We start from the raw sequence: 27,461 nt of genomic DNA on the forward strand, positions 1-27,461 counted from the left end.
TCCATATCCAATATACCCTCATTTTCCAGTGGCAGTCCAAATTTCCCCTACCATCATCCCGGATGGCCTCTTTTTTGACAGTTCCTACCTATTGTATTTATTGTTAACTTGTTCTCGTCCTGAATATGCATGAAATATTTGCCACTGGACATTAAGCAACCAACAATCAATCAATCAATATATTGGCTAACAGAAATAAATTTACAATATAAGTATAAAATTAATAGAAAACAATAATAGTTTCTTATTTACGAGGCCCCTCATTGGGGTCTCCAAGTAATCTCATAATCACAAATTGTTTGTCAATATAATCACATAATCATTAACTATTTTTTTAAGATAATCAATTAATCAAAAATAGTCTTATATACCAAATAACTATGAAATATTTGGTCTGGTTATCAAATAATCACTGTAAAATTGACCATGTAATCACATAATCAAAAAACCAACAAGGAGGCTCATTTACAAATCAATTATATTGATTGAACAATTAACATTTAAGTTATCATTTAAAGACCTGTATTACAAAGTATGTACAATTCAACACCCACAGGTGTTCACACTAATCCCTCAGAGAAAAAGAGACATCAATGATGTTTTTCCCCTTTTAATGCAATTTCGTAAAATTCCATAAAGATCTAGCAAAGATATTGATGCTAATTATTCATTTAATCATAAAATCACTTAAATGACACCATAGCACACCTTTTGTGAACAGGTCCAAAACTATAATTCGTTCAATCGTAAAATCACTTAATAGACACCATAGCACACTTTTTGTGAACATGTCCAAAGCTACAATTCATACACAATTTACCTACGTTTCCCATCATATTTTTCACATTACTATTTTCTTTAGGTACTATCATGTTACAATATAAACACTTTCCATATTTGTCATTGTGACCAAAAGCATGAAAATTGCACAAATTTGCCACAGCATTCTTAAACGTCAAAGAACTTTTACATACTACACAACAGTCTTTATTCTGGATCCTGAACTTCTTTCGACATGTTTTCGTTGAACAGAACTGACAAATAACAACAGGAAATAATAGTGGCGTGACAGTTGCTTGTGATTGACATCTCAAATTCTGAAAAGGTACAAAAAATATTGTATATTCAGACATTTTTGAGGTTGTTATTAATTTTGGCAGCATTGTTTGTATACAGCATTTTCTTGTGCAATAAAATCATTTAATCCATGTGATTTTAATTATAATTCTGTCATTGAAAGAAGATCTTTACTTTTTTTATATAATAATGCAATTTTTAAAAAATGTACTTAAAACTCATATACTTAAAATGCATTAAATATTTAATCAATTTTCACCTCGAAATGTTGACTTCTTAACCTGTCATGTATAAGTTCAGCTGCTGGATCTTTATCATAAAACTCCAACAATCTAATTAAATATAAATTTAATATATGATTATGTACTGTAAAGATCAACCATACAACCTAGCTCTAGTGTTGGTTTAAGGATGTACTTAGGAATTTGTGTCAGATGTTTGGACTCTGACCCTTGTTTTTTCCCCCTTCAATACAGGTAAAATACTTTGCACTCATTTTTCTTTTCATACAAGACTACAACAGCACTTGAAAGCACTTGAAAAATCATTTACCAAAATTTAAGCAAATTCTAGATTTGTTTCTTGAGATTTCAGACCCAAATATTACAATTACAAATATAAGGCAAAAGTCTGAGTCAGGCTTTTCCTGCCATTTAAAATAAATCTAATATCTTATAAAGAAGTTCCATAACCTTCAATATTTTGAGCTTATTTCGCTCCTTAACTATCAGTACTCTTCCATTTACTTAAAGTAAATGTATCAATTTTAAATTCTTGATTTTTTTTTAATTTCACCTAAGAACATCCTTTATATTCCCAAAAAATATTTTTCATAATATAACCCATTGGTCAATATGGAAAAAATTATTAAGTCCAAAGTTTTCCTCATGAAGCAATTTTCCTTCTTCACCACACACAATAATTAATATATATTATATGAATAAGAATATGTGTCCATAATGTTAACATTAACTATCTATGGCTATGTTCAGTGAATGTTAATTCAAATCTTAATATGTCATCACATTTTGAAGTTAGCTTTACAATGAACATGTGGTGTTTTTTTATAGTTGTCATATTGGCAAACATAACACATCTCCTTACATTATATCATAAGATATCTTGTGTTATTTGGGTCAAACAAATGTAAAAGTTCGTACAAAGATATCATAATGGACATGTGTCTAAAGTTTCAAGTTTATTTAACCACACCTTCATGTTAAACTGCATAAATCAAAAACCTGAAATTGTACAGACGAAAAAAACGAAATACAGCAGCATAGACTGGAAAACAATGCACCCTAATAGTGTAAGAACAAGGATAAAAAAAATTAAATCAACCTTGACTTGGTTTAAATGCTTAAAATATATTTGTTCATATAAATATTTTTACAGTACCAATGTTACTTACTCTGCTTTTAGATTGGCATTCAAACAGTATTTTGGTGCAAACAATGACCTTGACCTTTCATCAGGACACCATTTTGTATAATACAAGGCTAATAATCTGTACCATTCTCTACCATGATTGGTGATTAACAGCTGGCGGACAATCTAAAAATAACAATTACACCATTTAAACTGATATAACTAAATAGTGAATATATTATTTTATTGACCTACTCACAGAATATATTAACATTTTCTAAATGTAAGAGTGCTTAAAGAACCAAAAAAAAGAGTAACAAATAAATATAAGCTAGTGGAAATGTGGGACTTGATCCTGAAGACAAATATGTAACAAAGACATGATGACCTGTGTATAAATGATTAAAAAACTATCTGAAAAATATCTGCATAGTAGATCTTAAAATTGTTTACACATGCCCTTCAACTCAACATTATCAAACTGCAGACTAAATAATATCAACTCATTTCTTTTTATAAAAGCCAAGATTGCTTTTACGAAAGGTATTTTTTCCACCTATGGTCTTTGGGACAAAAGGATGAACAGAGTCAAGCTGTAGATGGTTTCATTTTAGAAAGACCCATCCAATATTCTAAAGCTATTAATTAATGTCCATTTCGAGGGCATAAATTCACATGCACAAATATATATAGTTGTCATAAATAATTGTTTCCTTGACCTTCATTAATACTTACTCTTCTAATTTCCATATGATAAAATGATATATTGGACTGGACTCCTATTTCTTTAATATATGGACTCAAAACTCTTCTAGTCTGGGACCAGTACAATGGTGCCACTGGTTCCTTGTTACTGATATCTCCCAACATATTAGACAGGTCATGTAACTGTATGCTTTCAATTGCACAGGCCAGTAAACAAAGACTCTGAAATTTGATTTCAATAAATCCTGATATATACAGTGAAACCTGTTTAAACCGAACCTCTTCAGGACTGAAGATTTTGTTCGGTTTTGGTTTTTATCAGGTTCACAGTCCATACAATTTGATATGATGGTGCTTAAGAACAAGTTTGGTTTATATAGGTTTTCGGTTTATGCAGGATTCGGTTTAGCCAGGTTTCACTGTATATAGCGTTAAAGGGGCATTAGCTATGACTTAGACAAAAATTTAGAATATGATTTTTATTTAGTTTTATTAGTGTATATAAATAAAATGGGAATTGTGAATAATATTTGTTTTAAGCTGGGGGATTGGCCCAGATTTGTGAAAAGTATGCTAAATAACATCACTGTTTCAATCTATAAAGACCTAAACAATTGAAAATAAGGAGATGTGGTATGATTGTAAATAAGACCAACTATCAAAAATAGCCCAGAATAGATTTGAACTATTACAGATCACTTATCAAACTCAAGAAACATCTATTTTAATAGTACTGGTAAAATTTTAAGTCTAATTTTAGGTTTGGTCATTGCAATGATTTCAGTGCTGTTCAGATACCTATGTTTCAGTCTATTTATTAGTAAATGTAACAAAAGTAAACGACTGGAAACTTAATGAGACAAATTCAATCAAAAAGTTTGATTTATCCAAATTTATTAAACTGGTCAACTCTTGTTTAAATAAATTCAAAATTAGCAAAGAATAAATATTTACTATAAATACCTTTTTCACTAGGCCTGTTTCATCCTCAGCAATGATTCTATTTACTATATCTGTTAGCAGACTGTCTACAGAATCAGAGACTTTTTCTATCTTGCTGTCTAACGTCCTGAAATCTCCGAACATTCTAAGCTCCTCTAACAGCATGGTGAGCCATAAAGGGTTTGTAGCGCATGGTCTTGATACAATCAAAGATAGTTGGTCTTTATCCAGTTGCTTCAAAGTCAAATCATTAAAAGCTGAGAATTGTATTAATTGTATAATACACCTTATCGCTATTCCCGGCTGACCCGTCCGCTTGAACTTTTGACGTCAACAACAATCACTTTTCCATTGTGGCGTCAGACATTTTGTTTTATGACGTCAAAATTTTACGGGAACCTGTGTGATTTCCAGCAATGGCGGACAAATAGCGATAAGGTGTATAAAGGAATAACATTACTCACTCACAGTAGTTGAAGAGCTGACAATAGAAAAATCAAAATGTATTTTCATCAATGGGTGTTCATTTTTTGTACAACCAAACAAATAAATGAGTCTTTTTATGGATCAATGTCTAAAGGTTCCCTTTGAAATGAACTCCATTATACAACCATGCAGCTATTTCATTTATTCATTTACTCAATGGGACATATCATATTGCAAAAATTTAAATACCCAAATAAACAGGTACTGATTCCTGGGAAAGGTTATAATTCATTTGCAACAAGTCTTGATAAAGTATTTATACAAATTTCGATGAAAACTTAAGTTCTTTTAGCTAGTTAGATAGAAAGTGAGTATTAAAGTAAATAAATTCATGTGAGACATTGGCCTTTCATCAAAATACATATACAACAATTACAAATGAACATATACATGTGTATTGCAAAATGGAACCAAATTATAAAAATAACAACACACTGAACAAAACAAATACCATCACTGATACCACTGTTGAGTTGTGTCCCATGTCATAATATATATCTTTTATAGAACCACAGTTTTTCGTTTTTCTAGCATTACTACATATTGCATACCTTGTTAAATTTCTTCAAAGTTTTTGAAACTAAAATCTCTGCAGCCTCTTTGTTGATTGGTCCAACTTCACAAACATAACAACTGTGTTCCGTCAACCTTGCAACAGTAGGTGGATGGGTATCTGCTGAGCTAATGATGCATTTAATATTACCTGGGAATCTTGGTGGCAGCCATGACAGGTGGTTATAAGTATTACAATCTGGAAGCTTAAATTGTAAACTTTTATAGTATACCTAATAGATGTAGGAATTTCTCGCTGCATTGAAGACCTATTGGTGACCTTCTGTTGTTGTCTGTTCTATGGTGGGGTTGTTGTCTCTTTGACACATTTCCCATTTCCATTCTCAATTTTATTAGAATAAAATAAATGAGTCAACACATGCATGAAGCACACATGCATTAAACATTACCCGTAATGCGCTGCACAATTTTTAAATCCCTAGCAGTGATTATTTACAACTGGTTTTATTTTTATATTCAAATACAGCAATATTTATTTATTATTTATAGACACAAAATATCATTCTTAATGTGTATTCTATTACATTGTACTGTTTTAATAGTATGAATTTAATTTCACTTATATATATTATCAGTTTTTTTTTTTATCATAATGTCAGCAATCTTTGTTAGCAGATAAAAACATTACATATCATTCAGAAAAGAGACAACTGAAGGAAATTTGCTCTGAAATTGTAGGTATGAAAGACTTATACAGTTTTATTTGTCTATATATAGTTACAGAAGTCAGATTACCAAACTCATCAGAAATAAAAGAACCTTAGTGAGTGCCCTGACATACCCCATTCCGGGGGCATTCCCCAAAATTGTCAATGGACACAGCGACGGATACAGCTATTTTGAAATGTAAAGTAAAAGAGTAAAGGGGGGGAGGGGGTTCCAACTATACGATCCCATTCAAATGCAATGATCATCAAAAAAAAAGGGGGGGTTCCAAACCCCAGACACCTCCCCCCCCCCCCCCTCGATCTGCCACTGAGACAAATAAAATAACTCTAAGAATTTTTTTTAAATCATAATCAAAACTTATGATTAAGGAACAATCTTTACAGTTAAATGCTAACCTCATTAACAGCATCTATAACAATACAAAGCTTTGTTTGTTGTTCTCTCAAAACTGGCAGAAGACATTTCAGCCTTTCCATAGAACTTTGTACAGAACCTTCTTCACCGTCTATAGCATGATTTGTGTTTTCATCTTTTTCTGTTAAAAAAAGTAAGATTTAGTAAACATTACTAAGATCATGGTTAATTATTACATGTGTTCCTTTTCAGTACAGTGTTAGTCCTTTAGTAGTTTATTAATAGGCAGATAGACAAAGAGAACAAGTGAAACTGCGAGCTACTGCTCACTGATGATACCCCCGCCGCAAGTGGATAATATTAATAGTGTAAAAATATGCAAGTGTTCGGTAAACAGGAAGTTGTCGAGTGATGAATCTGAAAACGCATCACACGGTATAGCTGACTTATATAAATCTTGAAACCAAATTTCAGAAATCCTTGTTTTGTAGTTCCTGAGAAAAATGTGACGAAAATTTTCAACTTGGCTATCATGTGTAAAATCATACAAGTGTTCGGTAAACAGGAAGTTGTCAAGTGATCAAACTAAAAACGCATCACACAGTATAGCTGACTTAGATAAACCCTGAATTTAAAGAAATTTCAATCCCGTCATCCCAAAATTCGAAAAAAAAGAATTCCAAGATCCTGAAAGGGTCAATCACAAAATCCCGAGCTTAAAAACACCCGATCCAAACGTCCTGAATAAAGGTCCTGCACCCCCTCATTAATGCATATGTCAGTAAATAGCTCTGCAGTAGAAACTAGATGTGTCAAAGTGACACGAATGGCCCCGTCCCAAAAAGTTGAAAAATCTGCAATTTCAATGTAAGCACATGTGGACACAAACATGATGGTAGTCTCACAAATCAAAAATCAGCTCAAAATCTGGAGGCGTATAGAAAAAAATCCATATAACTGTGATTTTCAATAATTTATCAAAGTCCAAACCCCGAAATGTCAGCAAAAATTAGCAGAGCGGAACGAAACTTAAACTTGATCTGTAACTCATCATGGTTAACTCACATACCAAAAATCAGCCCAATATCTGAAGGCGTTTAGAAATAAACTCTGTATAATGGTTTGTTGCGGAATGACGGAATAACGGAATTTCGGAAGGACGGACAAGGGTAAAGCTATATGGCATCGACAACTTCGTTGCGGGCCCATAAAAAATATATCTTTATACGTAAAGAGTTGCCTCACATTTACTATTAAATGTCTTACAACTCAATTATTAGGCTTTCTTATGATTCATGTGAATTGATGAAGCACATTTGAGGTAGTGCTTGATATGTTAAGGTCTTGTTACTCTGAAACCACATACTGAAAGATGTAAAAATTTAACCAACAGTAATGTTGCAATTTTTTATCAGTAACCTTAAGTTCTCTTTTGATGGGTTATCGTGAAAACCAAGTGACACTGTCACACTGTCTTCAATTATTTACTGAATAGCTTAAAGTCATATTAAACGAGTGACTGGTGAAAAATAATGTTTATTCAATTCTTGAACCAATGCATGTATGTATCATAAACTTAAGTCTATTGTGCACGATTTTATCATTTTTTACGCAAATATCATATTATCGTCATTTTTTTTTCTCTCTGTCTGTTATGATGTTCTCTCTATACTCATAATGAGGGGGGATAGGACCTTTATCCGGACTCCGGGATGATGTGAAAATATAGTGGCTAATTATTTGTCGTGTTTTGAAGCCGAAGTTTACCGATTGTCACCTTATAGTAAACAATCAACAAAGAAGCATGGATATTGAGCACATGTATAACATGTACAATCAGATAATAGTTTATTTCAATGAGAGATCCATGTGATTGCGATCACAAGATTTTTACGAGACGGGTCACGCTAAGGTCACTTTGCAGTTTGCATACGAAAAATATGTTGGCAAATTGCTTCCTGGAAACAAGCATGTAAAAAAAAGTAATGTGGACAAATCAAAAAATTTTCTACATAAAAAAGTATATGTCCATAGGTTTTATAATGAAAACTATCCAGTTATAAAAAACATATGCATAATTTTTTTTAAATTTGAGGTTTCATATGACTTTAAATTTAACATAACTTACTGAGAACTTTCTTTTCCAGTGCCCTGACTAATCTTTTACACAAAGTCTCTGTATTTTTGCTTGAAGCTGAACATCCAACAAAATGGTAAAATACTTCATAACCATCCTTTAATAAAATGAAACAAGAAATTGAATAAGTAAAACTCATATTTTTTGTTCACAATTTTTTTTAAATAAATAAGAGAAATCTTCTACTCAATGTTACATAGACTGGTCCACTGGTACATCTAGGGGGTGGGTTCCTGGGGTTGGTCAATGCTTTTGAAAGGGGACATATGATTGGAAACCCACCCCAAACACCATTCTATCCTGGGTTGGAAACCCCCCTTTAAAATTGGCTGGATCCATCAGTGTCACCATAATCTTTCAAATGTATAAAAGCAGTTTTTTCAATGTCCAAAAAGCCATCTTAAGTTTTGATAAAATAAGAGGTGTCTCCCCTGGTTTATAAAGTATAAAGGATGTAGAATACTTTCATTTCATCATCAAAATAACAACAGTCTGTTCTCATGATTACCTTGTTTGCAATAAGCATATATGCATATGTTTCTCTTTGAACTTTCTCAAACAAATTGCTGTATGATTTTGCAAAATATTTACTCTGTTCTCTCTATACTCATAATGAGGGTGGATATGACCTTTATCCGGACTCCGGGATCAGGTGTTTTTAAGCTCGGGATTTCGGGATTGACCCTTTCAGAATCCGGGAATTTTTTAAAAATTTTATTTAAATTAGGGACCTAGGGATTTCTTGTTTTTATGCCCGGGATTTCAGGATCAGGACCGCTCCTACTCCTCTCTCATAGTGTTAATTATGAAATGATACAATATATACTCACCTTGAGGAAATCATTAACAACCTTGGATAGGAGTGTGGACTTTCCATATCCAGGATGACCTTTTATACACATTATCATGTTATCCTCTGGCACAGTTTCTCCCCAAAATTTTAGATCTCCTAGGAAGAATAAATTATTTATCCATTAAAGTAAAACAAGAATAAAAGATTTATGTCTGACATTATTTTAAAAATCTCTAACTATGTCTCCTTGCAGGTAGGTTTTAAGGTGAAGTCAATTTAAACTTTTGAACTTTGGAAATAGAGTTGACTTTATAAAACTTTTAAATCAAGTTGCCAAACCATTCAATAAGGAATTGCAATTTGAAGGTAAAGAGCAACTTTCACACTTTTTATCAATTTGGTCTACTATCCAATATAAAACTACAGATTCATCTCCGAAAAATAATGTGTTAGACAAAGATAATAAGTGATTCTTTTTCAAGAAGGTCGTAAAGGTGGGTAAAAATAGTATGATTCTTTTCTTAGAAGGTTGATAAAGGGGGATAAGTGCACAGATGCGTGGGAAATAAAATAGTCATTTCAGGAAAAACAAAAAAAAATAAAAAAGTAGCCTGCAAGTTTGTTTTTTTCCAATGTTGTTAATAATAAGCTTCAAGCACAAAAACATGAAATAAAGAAAAGAAAGATATGTCTGAGGTTACGAATGCTCCTGATCAATCTTTGCTATTTTCCAAGCTAAACAGGAGCATAACTCTAGAACAGTAAAGGACTCAATGCCCAAATTTTAACTCCATCTGTGAGTTGTGATTCTTAGCATTATGTACGAGTTTCATAACATTTGCATGAGACAAATTTAAGAAAGGATGCAGCAACTAAAAGTTTTGCAATTTTCCAAGTTATAAAGGGCATAACTCTAGCATGGTTAACAACATAATAACAACTATATATCTGTCTGTGTGTTGTGATTCTCAGCATTGTGTATGAGATTCATAAAATTTGGATGAGGGAAACTAAAGTTAGAGTGCTGATTTTTTACCAAAACATTACGGACAGAAGGACAGAATGAAGGAAGGTCAAGGGTAACACTTAATGCCCTTGTTGCCTACAGCGGGGGCATACACACTTTAAATATGTTGCATGAAAAATTACTCTTTACAACCTGCTTTCAACACTTATTCTGAGTTGTGGATAAAATCAATTCGTTGTAACCTCTATATTTGTGTAAATCTTAAAGGTATGATAAAAATGACTTACTAACAAAACTTTTGCTGTCGTCAGATTCCGGTATATCTGAAAGTGGCTCCCCCTTCAGGTATGATGTCAAAATCTTCAGTAAGTTATCTTGTCCGACTACTAATTCAGATTTATTTTCTATGTAAAATTTCTGATTCTCTTCTTCTGCAAAAAGAACAAAATTGTTACAGCATATATCTTGTCTACAAAAGAACAAAATTTTTACAGCATATACCTTGTCTACAAAAGAACAAAATTTGTACAGCATATATCTTGTCTACAAAAGAACAAAAATTTTACAGCATATATCTTGTCTACAAAAGAACAAAAATTTTACAGCATATATCTTGTCTACAAAAGAACAAAAATTTTACAGCATATATCTTGTCTACAAAAGAACAAAAATTTTACAGCATATATCTTGTCTTCAAAAGAACAAAATTTTTACAGCATGTATCTTGTCTACAAAAGACCAAAATTGTAACAGCATATATCTTGTCTTTTATAGCTGACTATGCGGTATGGGCTTTGCTCATTGTTGAAAGCTGTATGGTGACCTATAGTTGTTAATGTCTGTGTCATTTTGGTCTCTTGTGGACAGTTGTCTCATTGGCAATCATACCACATCTTCTTTTTTATATCTTGTCTACAAAAGACCAAAATTGTTACAGCATATATCTTGTCTACAAAAGACCAAAATTGTTACAGCATATATCTTGTATCTGTCAACCATAAATAATGAGGTGCAGAAATAGTAGTGAGTATAACAAGGTTTTTTTAACGACCTTGACTGCCCATGAAGATATTGCACAGTCGGTAAATGGTAGTGAAGGGCACAACCAAGAAGATGAGCCGAGAAAAAATAAGTGAATAGGGAAACGATGTGTGTCATTCAATTTTGATGGTAGGCTGCTTTTTGAAATGGGTAGGTAGGGAACATTAAACAATTTTTAACCGGATTTTTGTGACAAAAATGTCGGTTATTGATTTGGGGATGTACGGCGGGCGGCCGGGCGGGCGGGCGGGCGGTCGGGCAGTCGGGCGGGCGGGCGGGCGGCAATCAAATGTTGTCCGTGCATTAACTCATGAACCGTTCAACCAAAGCTTTTAAAATTTTAATATGTTGTTACTGACAACTAAATGAAGGTCAAGTTCAATAATGGCGATTTTGACTTTTACCGTTCAGGAGTTATGGTTCTTGAAAGATTGAAAAATGGAGTTGTCCGTGCATTTACGCATGAACTGTTCTACCAAAGCTTCCCAAATTTTAATATGTTGTTACTAATGAAAGAATGGAGGTCAAGTTCAATAATGACGAATTTGACTTTTACCGTTCAGGAGTTATGGTTCTTGAAAGATTGAAAAATGGAGTTTCCAGTCGTGTCCGTGCATTTATGCATGAACTGTTCTACCAAAGCTTCCGAAATTTTAATATGCTGTTACTGATGACAAAATGGAGGTCAAGTTCAATAATGACGATTTTGACTTTTACCGTTCAGGAGTTATGGTTCTTGAAAGATTGAAAAATGGTTTTTCCCGTTGTGTCCGTGCATTTTCTCATGAACCATTCAACCAAAGCTTTTGAAATTTTAATATGTTGTTACTGATGACAAAATAGAGGTCAAGTTCAATAATGACGATTTTGACTTTTACCGTTCAGGAGTTATGGTTCTTGAAAGATCGTAAAATGGCGTTTCCATTCAGGTTGTTGCATTTACTCATGAACCATTCAATCTAAGCTTTTCAAATTTTAATATGTTGATACTGATGACAAAATGGAGGTCAAATTTGATATTGACGATTTTCACTTTCACCATTCATCAGTAATGGTTCTTGTGATATTGCCAGGACACAAATAAATGTTAATAAATCCGGTTTGCTGTCGTTGTGACAGCCTCTTGTAATTTATTTTTTGCCTATTTTATAGTAATTGAATACTACTCTCAGCACAAAAACCAAGCACTTATACTTCATACCATAAGCCATACATTTACCAAATGGGGAATTTTAGCTCTTCTACATTGATAACTATTATATATTTCATTCTAGATCTTCACAGGGGATATGAACTCCTATTCCATGTCACTGTTTTTTTATTTTCTGAGATTTCAGGCAAAGTGGATATAGAACACTGACATGAAATATGAACCTATATCTCCTGTGAAGCCTGATTAACAATTAATTTATACTAGAGTGCCTTGATTTCAACATTTATGACCATTTTAAACTTTGTATTTGCATATAGGGTATTTGAACTTTGTCAAGTTAACCAATCCAATTGCAGAATTATCCAAAATATTTAATTCAAGTTTAATATAATTCATTTTACAAATAGTGAAAGAAAGATTGACATATCATCATACATATGTACCTTTTCTCATGTAAAATTTGTTGTTGGAAGACTATATGTTTTTTCTTTATAAATCAATATAATACAAACCAATTTCTTCTTCGTCATAATCACTGGTTTTGTTGTCGTCATACATATTTGTAATTGCTGTCTTGAAGAAGTCTAATACTTGGTCAGAAAATTTATCGAGTTCAGAAAACTTAACCTAAAAAGTATAGCAGAAAATTGTTATGTCTGTCAGTATTGGTAAAAATTACTAAGTTACTAAAGAGAAGTGTTTGCAAAAACAGTCAGAAGGGAAATAATCATTTCTATGCTATTGAATGATTTAAAGTGTAAGAAAAAATCCCTGGTTTGCAGTTCTTGGTTTAGAACCAATTTTTACATAAAAGCAATATGCAAATATTGTCTGATATTCACTTGACAAGATTAGAATTTCTGCTTTACAACATTTAATTTGCCAATATCCAAAATGTAAACATATGGATTGGTAAAATCTAGGCCAAAGTTTAAAATTTAAATACTCCAGTAAGTTACAGGCCTCATTTTTTGTTTTTTATTGGTGTAAGAACATAATGCAGAAGAAGGTTGTTAAGGGAGATAATTCATGACATTAACATGCAATTCACTGCATAAAAAATTCTACCTTGTTATATCTAGAAACAATAACTACTATTCAAAGTAATCCCTTTGTGTAAAAATTATATAATCTGTATTAAAAAAAAAATTCTTGCTAGCAAAGTTAACCTTAGATGGGAAAAGCCAATAATTTTTAGTGTCCTTTCTGGTCCTTCTTCACTTATTTAGGTTCTTAAACATCCTTGGCTTTCAAATACTTTGCTTTGAGCACTCTGTATGAATGTAATTCCAGAAAAGGACTTTGAATACATAAAATTTACGAAGTGTTCTTTTCATTTTTTTTCTATGGACTATAATAACTATAAATTCAGAAACAATTGTGTGCTTTTATAAATGTCATTTTTGAGGAAAAGACAAAAATGTGCATACATTCATATAAATATAAGTATCAGAATGTATGTTCTTATGATTTTGATACTTGCCTTGCCACATTATGAGCATTTATAAATACCTTGTCCTTATTTCTAAGTTTATAGCACTGCACCTACCCTCTCTCTGCCTGCAGTATCTTGCATACCGTCCACTTTACAATTATAATCGTAAACTTGATCTGGAAATCTCTTCTGTAATTGTTTTTTCAGAGCCTAAAATTTTTTTTTTAAAATGTCAACAAAATCTATGTTATGAAAAAACCCAAATATCATTCAAGCACTGAAAAATAAGTTTACAAAAAAAACAAAGTTGTCTCCCCTTAGTCATATCATTTAAATTTTGCTTTTCCCTGAACCTTTTTTTAACAATGTCAACAATATAAATAATTGTATTAATTGGCAACAAACCATTGTGATATTTTTTAAATATCGAATACAGCAAATTTCAATTATAAGATGGGTAAATTGAACAGTTCAACCATTATACACTTAAATATATATGTCCTAGGTAAAGTTCCAAGATGTTGCATTTTTTGCATACTATACATTTTAAAAAGCTTACAATAAGATGTTGTTTGCTCAGGGTTTCTTCATCTATGAATCGTTTTAAAGCTTTTTCAGGGATAGAATCAATCACTTCATCTGATCTGAAGAAAAAGGCTGCATTTGGACTCTTGCATCTGCAATAGCAAATTTGTTTAATAAATAAAAAATTAAACAAATAAATATAGCAAAACCATAACACAAAATACTACTTAATTGAAGATCATGAAATTGTCTTCAAGGTTAACAATGGCGGAAAAAGGCAATATTTTAATCGGATGTTATTTTTAAGATTTCAACCCATAAACTTTACACTGGGGTTAAATTCTAACAAAGACCTATATAACTGGTATGAACTATTTGCAAACTATAGGTGTGGGTTTTCTTTTTCCTACTTTAACTGATTGTAACATTAGGGATATCACCTGCACAAAATTTTCCCTGTTTACAGTCAAACGAGCCCTTGAAGAGAATAATGGAATTGCAAATAATCGTTTAAAATTGTATCTTTTGAATAAGTCCTCCAATTTTGTAACATACGACCATTGGTATTCCACTTATTCAAGTGGCCTAGATGGCTAAATGATCTAAGTAATTCAAATACTGTCAACACTCAGTTTGTGAGTTTGAAACCTGCACATAAGCTAACAGCTTGTTTCTGGATCCTATTAATTATTTCACTTGTATTATTATGTAAATGCCTATTTGTGTACATTACTTTACCTGAATTTAATTAATAAAATATGTTTACACTAAACCTGCACATGGCAAGTGTGCTAGACTCCAATCTTGATTGACAAGGATTGTCAGTTTTCCTGCCAGGCACTACAGGGTCCTCCACCAACAAGAGGCTCTCAAGAGCCTGAATCGCTCACCTTAATTTTTTTGGTTAAATCTCTCATCAATGATTATTTTGGCTTTTCAATTTATTTAAATGTTCTTTGAATCATCCTATTTTCTTCAAAAGCAAAAAAAAAAAATCATTTTCTCCTATGTTCTATTTTAGCCATAGGAGCTATGTTTCTTGACATACAAGGAAATAAAATATAAAATTTATACTAGATACCCTGAAACTCATTTAGCCTAAGTTTGGCTGAAATTGATACAGCAGTTTCAGAGAAGATTTTTTTTAAAGTAAGTCAACATGATGAACAAATTGTGAAAAAAGGCTTTAAAGGGCAATAACTCCTTAAGGGGTCAATTGACAATTTTGGTCAAATTGACTTATTTGTAGATCTTACTTTGCTTAACATTTTTGCTATTAACAGTTTATCTGTATCTATAATAATATTCAAGATAATAACCAACAAGAGGCTCTCAAGAGCCTGAATCGCTCACCGGAATTTTTTTGGTTTAATCTCTCATCAATGATTATTTTGGCTTTTCAATTTATTTAAATGTTCTTTGAATCTTCCTATTTTCTTCAAAAGCAAAAAAAAATCATTTTCTCCTATAATCTATTTTAGCCATAGGAGCTATGTTTCTTGACATACAAGGAAATGAAATATAAAATTTATACTAGATACTCTGAAACTCTGAAACTCATTTAGCCTAAGTTTGGCTGAAATTGATACAGCAGTTTCATAAGAGAAGATTTTTTAAAGTAAGTCAACATGATGAACAAATTGTGAAAAAAGTCTTTAAAGGGCAATAACTCCTAAAGAGGTCAATTGACAATTTTGGTCAATTGACTTATTTGTAGATCTTACTTTGCTGATCATATTTGCTGTTTACAGTTTATCTTTATCTATAATAATATTCAAGATAATGACCAAAAACTGCAAAATTTCCTTAAAATTACCAATTAAGTGGCAGCAACCCAACAATTGGATGTTTGATTCATCTGAAAATTTCAGGGCTGATAGATATTGACCTAATGAACATTTTTACTCCATGTCAGATTTGCTCTTAATGCTTTCGTTTTTGAGATATAAGCCAAAAACTGCATTTGACCCCTATGTTCTATTTTAAATAATGGCGGCCATGTTTTTTGACGGATCAAAAATCAAAGCACACACTTTGTGCAGGATAATCTAAGGAACAACCATGCTAAGTTTTAACCAAATCCATTCAGTAGTTTCAGAGGAGAAGATTTTTTAAAGTTAGAAAATATGATGAACAAATTGTGAAAAATTGTCATTAAAGGACAATAACCCCTTAAAGGGAAATCACACTATTTAAACTACTAATAATAATTCATTGAAATTTTGCATTTAGACAGATCATACTTATTTCAATATTTTAGGCGAAAAAAAAATTGGGGTCACCGATGTTGTTTTCGAGATATGACGTCATCAAAAAGTAAAGAATTGCGTTATACCGTAATATAGAAATAGCGCTCAAAAATGCTAAAAGAAGGCAAAATTATTGAAAAACTATGTTTAACTGGTTTAACTAAAACAGTCAATTGTAACTTTTATCTTATACACATTTATTTTTCTCAGTTTCCTTATTTTTTAAGGCCTTTTTACATTTCCCGCCATTTTTAATTGCCGTTTATTATAGATTTTTCTTGAAATAAAAAAAAATCTACTAATGTTTTTTCCTTCAAACTTCTGCATTAGTTGCAGCTTCAGGGGAGATTTTAAAAGCATTAATAAAAAAGGGGGGTCACCGATGTTTCAAATCCGCTACAGTGGAAATAATCTTATTATCAATTTTTGGCGGGAATTATAACTTTTTCTCTTAACGTTATAGAACGACGTTGCTAGCATAGCAGCATTTCTTGCAATGCTTGGAATTATTGGGTTAAATTATATATATATATATTTTTTTTTTTATATAATAGTGTTTTTTAAGGGATTTTGAATATTCATTATTAAACATACAGTAACAGTTTATTAAAAAGTAATTGTCAAAGTTGGAGTAATCTAAATTTCTTAATTGCATTTGTTGTATAGGAAAAACTAATGTGTGCCTCATGCCGTATTAAAGAATTAATTTACGGCTTGCAGATTTAGAATCTTCTACTTCTGAAGATTGAGGGTATCTGGGCTGAAAAGTAACACGTTCCATTTAGACTACAAACAAAATAAATTCACTAACTTGTCCATTGCACCGGGAAGATAAAACCCGAAATGCCGTGTTTAAAAAGCCACAAACTCGGCACTTTAAAAAAAAAAAAGCCCTCAATGACACCGTTTTCGGAAGAAATTTAAAATTGGCTAACATTTCTGTTATTACACAACGCTCCATAATCGACACAAATTAAGTTCGAGTTCCAGTTTTATTTTGATTTCGAATATTTTTTCCAGTAAGAATTCTAGTTTAAGCTCGAGTTACACTTAGAAACTCCTTGAGTTATATACTGTTAGATAGAGTAAAAATTCTGGTAAGAGTTTAAATTTTGAGATCCGATGAAATTAAGAGTTAGACCCCATTCACACTTGGACATTTTTATCGATTTAAACTAGACCGGTTCACTTTAGATCGGTTTAAGGGCTAATGTGAACGCATTGAATCGATCTTCAATCGGTCTGAACTAAAACACAAAAAGAGGTAGTTTAGTTTGAATCGATCTAAAGTAAACCGATCTTACTTTAGATGTGAACGCAGAGATCGGTTTAAACTAGTACGATTGAATCAAAAATAACGTATGCGCATGTATAGCGGCAAAACTATCTCAGAGGTTCGTTGTTTAGCCCATATTTCTCTGTTAAAAGACCTTTAAAACAAACTGTAAACATGTTGTCTTCGCCATAGCATAGATTTGCGAAATCTGTGTCTTTTTTTCTTATGTTTTTCTTTGCAGGAACCGCAGTATTTCCGGCGTTGTGTTGTAACTTCGTTGCTACAGTTATTTTTTTCAAAATTAAAGAAAACTGCAATAACACCAGTATCAAAATTTTAAATTGTGATTAATTATTTGACAAATCAGTTCTATTTATACACAGTCAGGTGTTTACAGTTTGACAGGGAAAAAAGGTTAGATCGATTGCGTTTTTAATTGTAGTGTGAACGCAGTGGTTCATATTAGACCGATAGAGATCGATATGATTAAAGATAATGTGAACGCTAACTGGTTTTATTTAGATCGATTCAAATAAGATCGATAAAAAAAAATGCTAGTGTGAACAGGGTCTAAGAATGTGGTTTCTATTTTCTGTTGGTGCACTTCTTTTTGTTTGAATGTATATTCTTTTATCACATTTATCTTTATTGTGGGAAATGCACCTATTTTTGCCAATACTGATTAATGAGGGGGGCAGGACCTTTTTCGGGACGTCGGGATCAAGTGTTTTTAAGCTCGGGATTTCGGGATTGACCCTTTCGGGATCCGGGATTTCTTTTTTCGATATTCGGATTGTCAGGATTTTTTTTTAAATTCTGGACCTCCGGATTTCATGTTTTTAAGCCCCCCTCCCTCAACCCCCAACCCCTCATTAATGATAGCTAATTTGAAAATAATTAATTGAATTTCTGTGCCAATATTTAAGCACTCTCTGATATATCATGTTGGCTATTTTTGTTTAAAGAACCAAAGAATAAAGAGTAAAAAAACTGGATGTCCTTTTCAGTCACGGTCTTTGACAATATCCCTTTATCACTGTCGACAGTGATCACATTGAGTGATCTAAACTCGAACCTACATCTGAACTTTTATTACTATTTATTAATTTTTTTACCATTGCTTTCTTGATTTTTGCAAAACTTTCAGTGGCAAATATTACACGAACATCAGCACAAAACATTTGTCTATATGAGTGGAATATTCTTTCACCAGACGGACCATTAATTTAAATGTGTTTGTTACAGTTTAGCAGTACTCTGTGAGACATGTGTATATCTCTACATAAATACGTGTGTGTGTGTGTGTGTGTGTGTGTGTGTGTGTTAAATATTTCTCTTGTTGGAGACTGGTAAAGCCAAATGTATAGTACGTGTTGAATTATTACACGCCCGGTTACGGGACGTATTATGGTATACATCTGTCTGTCCGTCCGTCGTCAACATGTCGGACATTAACTAAAAAAGCTTTAACCAATTGGCATACACTTTAAAGAAATTGTTTATATCTATTGACGTGAACTCCCTTTCTTTTTTTTTATAAATTTTGATTTTACGTTTCCGAGTTATCCATTAAAAAAGGGGGATTTTCCAGTTTTCGGACAATTATAACTCAATATCGCTTTCATCAATTTTCATACAACTTTGATAAATTGTTTATATCTGTTGATGTAAATACCCTTTTGATTTTCATAAATTTCTAATATGACATTGAGAAGTAATGAATCTTTCTGAAATTGTACCACAAGGTTCCATATCACAAATGAAAATCTGAAATTGATTTAAGGGGTACATGTTATTGCTCAAAACGTTCAGGAATTAGGGGAAACAAACAAGCATTTTACTAAAATTACTATTTTACAATAACTTGTGTTATAGATCTATCTAAAATTATACTACAAGATTCCATACCACACAGGGAAGGCTGGGATTGAGTTTGGTGGTAATTACTCCAAGAGGGGAGGGGTGGCGTTTCATTTCTTTTTTGCAAATTTTTCGAAAGATCTCAAAAAGAAATCTCCAATTGCAAAGTATTGCACAATAGGTTTTTAATACCTTTGACCACATTTATTTTGAGTCAGAAACCTATATTATGTCAAAATTTTTATCACAATCCAAATTTAGACCGTATCAAGCTTTAATATTGTATCCAAACTTTCCCCAACTGTTCAGGGTTCAGAGGCGGTAGATATCAAAGGAACATTTGGGAAAGATGGACGACACTTAGATCATTTCTGTCGTCACATTATTAAATAAATAACGATTTCAAATAGGACTTCACACATTTACGTCCAGTGGCAAGTTTAATGCATATTCAGAACTAGAACATATGAATTTGACTCTGCTTTGTAAAAACCCGACAGGCTGAGCCGGATAAATACTTATATGAAATTAGATGTTTGATGAATTATTTATACATGTAGTATAGAAGACTATAATAGTTATGACGTTGCATGCATGTGATATGAGAAAACAGTAAGTTGAAACTCATTGTTCTTATTTACAACCCTCTTTTGAACAGAAAACTACAGATTCCGATAGCTATACGCTAACATGCTGGTCAGTACACTTGGTCTATATGTACCCCCCCCCCCCCCCCCCCCCCCCCCCCCCCCCGAAAATATACGCTGAACCCTACATACTGCATCGCGGCGATACGCTGACCACTTTCGGCTATTTTTTGCCATACATTTTGTCCATATCGAGTAGCATTTTTATTTTTGCACTTAAGGTCAAGATGAGTCCATAATATTTTTGGAAATTAAGAATTCAATTAGATATTGAATATAATTATACATCAGAAAATTAAAAATAAATTATATGTCACCGACTTCGTTATCGAGAAAATGGTCGGAGAGGGTACTAAGTTACATTGAATATGCTATGAACTTCCAACGTTCTTAGTGTTGATTATGCATGATGATTATGTGTTTTGTATTGCTAGATCCTTTTTATCATAATGGTCTGGATAGTGGGTCATTCATTTGTTAATGTTTATTTTGTTTTTCCAAGATTTTTTATTCTTTATATTTTAGCACCTCATCATTCAATCTTTTTTTTTTCCCTTTTATTCTGCAGTATTTGCCCATTATTTTGTATTCCGCAGGCAAACCCCAATACAATCTAGAAACTTGCTAGTACAACATATCAGTTGTAAAAAATATGATATGTCCATTATCATTTCTCCTGCTTCAGTGGAACATCCCTTCGAGCGTTCGCTTTTTCATAAATTAGCAACCTTTACGGCGGAATCAAAACGGCGACGTCATAATACAGTTACGACACTATGGCGGCGCCGAGAGCGATGCGTATAAACAATAGTGTGATTTCCCTTTAAGGGGTCAATTGACAATTTTGGTCATATTAACTTATTTGTAGATCTTACTTTGCTGATCTTTTTTGCTGTTTACAGTTTATCTTTATCTATAATAATATTCAAGATAATGACCAAAAACTGCAAAATTTCCTTAAAATTACCAATTAAGTGGCAGCAACCCAACAATTGGATGTTTGATTCATCTGAAAATTTCAGGGCTGATAGATCTTGACCTAATGAACATTTTTACCCCAGTCAGATTTGCTCTAAATGCTTTCGTTTTTGAGATATAAGCCAAAAACTGCATTTGACCCCTATGTTCTATTTTAAGTAACGGTGGCCATGTTTTTTGACGGATCAAAAATCGAAGCGCACATTTTGTGCAGGATATACTAAGGAACAATCATGTTAAGTTTCATTCAAATCCATTCAGTAGTTTCAGAGGAGAAGATGTTTGAAAAATTGTTAACGACGACGACAACGACGTCGACGACGACGGACGCCAAGTGATGAGAAAAGCTCACATGGCCTTTTAGGCCAGGTGAGCTAAAAACTGCAAAATTTCTTTAAAATCATCAATTCAGGGGCATTATACCTGAAAAACCAGTTACCCAATTCTGCTGAAAATTTCTGGACAGGTAGACCTTGACCTAATAAATACTTTAACTTTTTGTCTTATTTGCTCTAAATGCTGGAGTTTTTGAGATATAAGCCAAAAACTGCATTTTACCCTGTGTTCTATTTTTAGCCATGACGGCCATGTTTTTTGACGAAATAGATAATAAAACATAAACTTTATTTTATACACCCTACTGATCATTCAGTTGAAGTTTGGTTGAATTTGGTTGAGTAGTTTTAGAGGAGAAGATTTTTTAAAGTTAGCAAATATGATGAACAAATTGTGAAAAATTGTCATTAAAGGACAATAACCCCTTAAGGGGTCAATTGACAATTTTGGTCATATTAACTTATTTGTAGATCTTACTTTGCTGATCATTTTTGCTGTTTACAGTTTATCTTTATCTATAATAATATTCAAGATAATGACCAAAAACTGCAAAATTTCCTTAAAATTACCAATTAAGTGGCAGCAACCCAACAATGGGTTGTTTGATTCATCTGAAAATTTCAGGGCTGATAGATCTTGACCTAATAAACATTTTTACCCCCATGTCAAATTTGCTCTAAATGCTTTCGTTTTTGAGATATAAGCCAAAAACTGCATTTTACCCCCATGTTCTATTTTTAGCCATGGCGGCCATGTTTGTTGATAGATCAAAACTTCGGATACAATTTATAAACTAGATACCCTTAGGAACATTCAGTTAAAGTTTGGAAGTATTTGGCCTAGTAGTTTCAGAGGAGAAGATTCTTGAAATAGTTTACGACGACAGACGACGACGACAGACGATGACAACAGACGACGACGGACGCCAAGTGATGGCATAAGCTCACTTGGCCCTTCGGGCCAGGTGAGCTAATAAAAACAGAATGCCACAAAATAGCCAAAAGTGAAATGCTGAAAGTGGCTTTAAACACGAAATGATCAGTCATTAAATCAATCTTTTTGTTCACTTATATGGTTTGACAAGTTTTTACTGATATGAGTAAAATCTGATGTGGGATATTGACTTACCTTAATGCCCCATGAAGTATTTCCATGAAAGTTATGGAAGTGTTGTCAACCCACTGAAATTTATCTTTTAATTCATCAGAAACGTCTGTTTTGTCAGGTATCCATCCATATCTAGGAAGTGAAAATATTGTAAATTAAGACATCATTGCCTCATGTTTTTTATTATTGGGGAAAATGCAACAGGGTTATAATCGAAATTATAATCTAAAATTGTATTTTGAAATTTTTTATATGATTTAAACAAGATTTTTCTCAATATCACAAAAATCAAAATTGCTTTTTAGCCTAAAATGACAAAATCGCAATAAAAAAATGCATGCAATAATTTCTGAATTTACAGTATACAATTCTTATTTTCACAATTCATACTTTTGATTGGCTAATAACAATCAATAGGCATTCCAAAATTAGATTACATTTCCAAATAAACTTGAACTTTCCATATAGTGCTTCTTGTGACATCACAACACAGCATAGAACGAAAAAAGAAAAATACAAAATAACTTGTAATATGAGGTTGTAGCATAAAAATGAAATTTTAAGAATTGAATGCTTATTATGTTATTTTATAGGGCTGTAAAAGCGCTGATTGTGTCCCAATTTCATAATGAAGGGCAGTGTCTATGAATATATAATTTCACCTCAATCCACAAATAGTTTTTACAGGTTACATTGTATCATCTTTAAGTTTATCAATCATCCAGGGGTAGATGCATTTCCACATCAGTTCATATTTTGACATTTTCCAAATGTGCCATAATCTAAATCTAAACTTCCTACTACAGAAGTACGAATGAATTTTCCAAATGCTTTAGATTTACTTACTATTGGACTACATATAATTGCTAAGCCCTTAAATTCAAACAACATGTTTTGACCAAATTATACTTTATATCTATTTTTATTTGTTTGTGATAAATACGTAGATTTTTGGTTGACTGAGTGGTTTTCGAAAACCAGAAAGTGAATTTCACATGACCAAATATTTCTAATTTTGTTTTAACCTTCACCTTTTACCAATCAGTCCTAAAAAGAAAGGCTGACCATTGGTATCCTCATGGCATCGATTCAACTCTTCTAAACATGTATCAATGACGAGTTGTGTTGTGGCCTCTTTTGGAACTCCCCATCGTAAATCACATTCTATAAGATGTATATGTCTCAACTTGCACCATTCTCTTAATTCTGGAAAAATCTACAGTAAAATTATTTTCAACACTGAACAGAAGTTTTATTACAAGTAATATATTTTCAAAGTTTAAAAATCAATTTCTTGAACAATGAAAATGAAGTCAAGAGCAATTGATGAATGGCACACCAGAAACTTCAATAAATTGTTTCCAGGTTCATTTCCTTCAGAAATATAAAGCTTTATACAATTATTTTAAGACACAGCCATATTAGCTTCTCTATGTCTCACAATCTTAATTGACTTAAGGATTGTCTTCCTATCAAAGATCAGTGGTTTTCTCCGTCTTTCTTCCACCAATAAAAACTGGCCGCCACAAAATAGCCTAAATGCGGTGCTTAAAAGTGGCAATAAAACACCAAAAATCAATCAAAATCAATCCCAATAAATTGCAGGGTACGGCAAAAACAACAAGTGAAACTGTGAGCTACTGCTCACTGATGATACCCCCGTCGCAAGTGGATAATGTTAATAGTGTAAAAATATGTAAGTGTTCGGTAAACAGGAAGTTGTCGAGTGATGAATCTGAAAACGCATCACACAGTATAGCTGACTTATATAAAGCCTGAAACCAAATTTCAGAAATCCTGGTAGTGTAGTTCCTGAGAAAAATGTGACAAAAAATATTCATGGGACGGACAGACTGACTGACAGACTGATGGACTGACGGAAGGACAGACAAAAGTAAAACAGTATACCCCCCTTTTTTTCAAAGCAGGGGTATAATTATAATTACTGAGAATACATTTACCTTTTTAACCAGAATTTCCCTTTCATTAAAGAAATCAGTAAATGTGGATGAGACAAACACTCTAACAATCTTCCATCCTGATTTTCCCTGGGGTTTGGTGGATGTAAAAGGCTTGTATTCTTGACACTGTTTATCTACTTCATTCCAACAAGATTTTACTGTAGTTTGGACACTGACATCAACACTCTGAAAGCACACATATGTACATGTAATGTGTAAAAAAGTGTGAAAATTATCAGAAAGACCCTTTATGCAGAATACAATAGTAGCACATTTACTAGAGGGTGTTATACATCAAATGTTAATAAACACAAGGCAAAAATAAACAATTTTTTTAATTTTTTAATGTTGCCTACCTACCCCCTAAAAAGCAGTCTATCAATAGAAAACTATGTCAATAAATCATTTCAATCTTTTTTAAAAGATTTTTTCCTGCTATTTCATCCTTTTCTTGTCTAAAACATGTACACATGTAACTTATGTTGTTTGCCTAATCATATAGTTATTCTAGGCCCATGATTTGAATAAAATATTCTTCTTCTTTAAACAATATTATACCTTGTCTTAATTATGCTGCCAATCTAGATAAGGACTTCCAAATCCTGGTTTACATATAAGCACAAAACCTATGCTTCCCAAAATATACATCAATGAATGGTTTATGACATACTGTTAACAATATTATCAATGTTGAAAAATAAAAAGTATATATATAAAAGCTTGCTGTTCGGTGTGAGCCAAGGCTCTGTGTTGAGACCATAGTTTGACCTATAAGGGTTTAATTTAACAAAAAAAAGAGTTGGGTGAAGAGTTATCCCATTGGCACTCATACCACATCTTCTTATATCTACAAACCTCTTTATTTTCTTTCTCAAGTCTTTCTCTGTATTTCATGTACATCTTGTTGATCCTGCAAAAAAATGAATGATACATACATAAATGATACTAACAGCAGTTTTAATCTAATTATCAACTGGATCTGTAAACCCCCATCCCCTTTTTCATTGATTAAACAGTTCTCATGCTAAGATACAAAATGTAACACTAGTTTTGCTTGCTGTGAAATTTTTACAGAAAACCATTTATATTATTAGAGGGCAGTTACTGTGACTTGACTGTAAGTATTGCTCCCCCGTGACCTTTTGCAGTTGATTCAAAACTCTCATCAACATGATCAAATTGCAAATTTTATCAACCAAACTGTTTAACTGATAAAAAAAGCATATTTACAATCCTATAATAGATATAGGAAGATGTGGTGTGAGTGCCAATGAGACAACTCTCCATCCAAGACTTTATTATCACTTCATAAGTTCATAGATATGAAAAAAATTGAAAGAATTTCTAATCATATGGTTATGATAATGTAATGTCATGCATAAGGGGATACTTGTACATGTAAGTATTTAATTCAAATTGCTAAAACAAATTTCAATTTAGGTTTTTTAATTATTTGTTTTAAAATGATGATTTTCTATGAATGCTACAAAGCTTTCTTTTAGCTAATCCTGTGATACTCTGTATGTACATGTATGTGCCTGTCAGGAGCCTGTAATTCAGTTGTTGTCATTTGTTGCTGTGTTACGTATTTATTTTTCAGTCTATTTTTTGTACATAAATAAAGCTGTTGGTTTTCTGTTTAAAATTGTTTTATATTTGTCATTTCCAGGCCTTATAAGTTGACTTTGCAGTATCAGTTTAATCATTGTTGAGGGCAGTACAGTGACCTATAGTTGTTAATTTCTGTGTCATTTGGTCCGATAACAGCTAACTTATGTTGTATTGTTTAATGTATATCCGACTAATAAATCTTTTACGCTTATGCTTTATGCTCTTGTGAACACTCGTCTTACTGACAATCATATACCATTATGCATATCTTCTTTATTATATCTAACTAGTGCCCAAGTTGTGGAATTGTAACCATTTTAGTAGGATAGCGAACACAGGGTTAATTTATTGTGTCTAGATTGGGGTAGACATATGGGACAATATCCCTAATGCGCCTTGAAATGAGGAACTCAAAAGTCATGTGTAAACAAAAAATCTCTGTGTAGTGATATTTGACACTTTTCTATGATAAAAAAGTGACTGAGCTTAACCATTTGTGTTAATTTAGAAAGTAGGGGAACACAGAATAAATGTGTAAAATCTATGGAGCTATTAAATGTGTTCAAAGTATTTAATTTTCAAAGAACTTATTGTGTTAAAAATGGGATTTTTTTACCACGAGGAGCCGCATCACAAAAGGATACTCGGGGTTTGCTAATTTATGGAAAAAACAATCTCACTTTGTACCCCGAAAATTTAACCACATATGTGAAAATGTCTCAGCTTCGAAACGAGCCATCACACATATTTAAGTTAACAATATGGACTGAGCAATAGAAGAAAACATTACCATTACCGCCGATGGAGAAACTAATACGCATCTTGACCCATATGGAACTCATGCCAAATAATTATTTCCCAGCTCATCAGGTAAAACCTGCCTCAAACTACATTTGATGTGTTTCATTATTAAAATACTGCCCACATTCAACATGACCTGTTTTAATCATTAATGTGGAAATCAGCAACAAAGTTTTGAACTCTTATAAATATCATTTTGAAAGCAAAAATTTTCATACTACCTGTTAGATCTGACCTTAAACATGGGGCAAAAAAATATGTATTTTTACCACAAGGAATTAGATGCATGCACTAACAGTCATCTGTGGTCTCAGTATCAACTTCTTTACGCTCCACATGGTTCATGTACATGTTGTTTGTTTACGAATACGACAGGATCTTTCAAATGTTTTTTTATTAGAAATCCGCTA

At 32.4% G+C, this 27,461-nt stretch overlaps 1 protein-coding gene across 3 annotated transcripts; it reads right to left on the reverse strand.

Annotated features, from left to right (window-relative positions):
- Nucleotides 1-611: 611 nt before the first annotated feature.
- Nucleotides 612-27,434, reverse strand: LOC139492180 (TPR repeat-containing protein DDB_G0287407-like). 3 transcript variants are annotated; one of them, XM_071280358.1, is made up of 18 exons: nucleotides 27,348-27,434; nucleotides 25,495-25,549; nucleotides 24,640-24,825; nucleotides 23,710-23,894; nucleotides 22,700-22,810; nucleotides 14,260-14,377; nucleotides 13,815-13,910; nucleotides 12,778-12,892; nucleotides 10,359-10,502; nucleotides 9,142-9,260; nucleotides 8,303-8,408; nucleotides 6,216-6,355; nucleotides 5,130-5,336; nucleotides 4,114-4,326; nucleotides 3,181-3,372; nucleotides 2,489-2,631; nucleotides 1,337-1,409; nucleotides 612-1,097 (listed from the first exon to the last, which is right to left on the reverse strand). In XM_071280358.1, the coding sequence occupies exons 2-18, from the start codon at nucleotides 25,537-25,539 to the stop codon at nucleotides 753-755; spliced, it is 2,538 nt and encodes an 845-aa protein (XP_071136459.1). In that variant the 5' UTR covers nucleotides 25,540-25,549; nucleotides 27,348-27,434; the 3' UTR covers nucleotides 612-752. The 3 variants fall into 3 exon arrangements, with proteins under 3 accessions (XP_071136459.1, XP_071136458.1, XP_071136457.1); XM_071280357.1 differs by having other exon boundaries at nucleotides 27,321-27,416; XM_071280356.1 differs by having other exon boundaries at nucleotides 27,273-27,387.
- Nucleotides 27,435-27,461: the final 27 nt, after the last annotated feature.

Source organism: Mytilus edulis, chromosome 10 (assembly GCF_963676685.1).
Source record: "Mytilus edulis chromosome 10, xbMytEdul2.2, whole genome shotgun sequence".
Classification (NCBI taxonomy): Eukaryota; Metazoa; Mollusca; class Bivalvia; order Mytilida; family Mytilidae; genus Mytilus; species Mytilus edulis.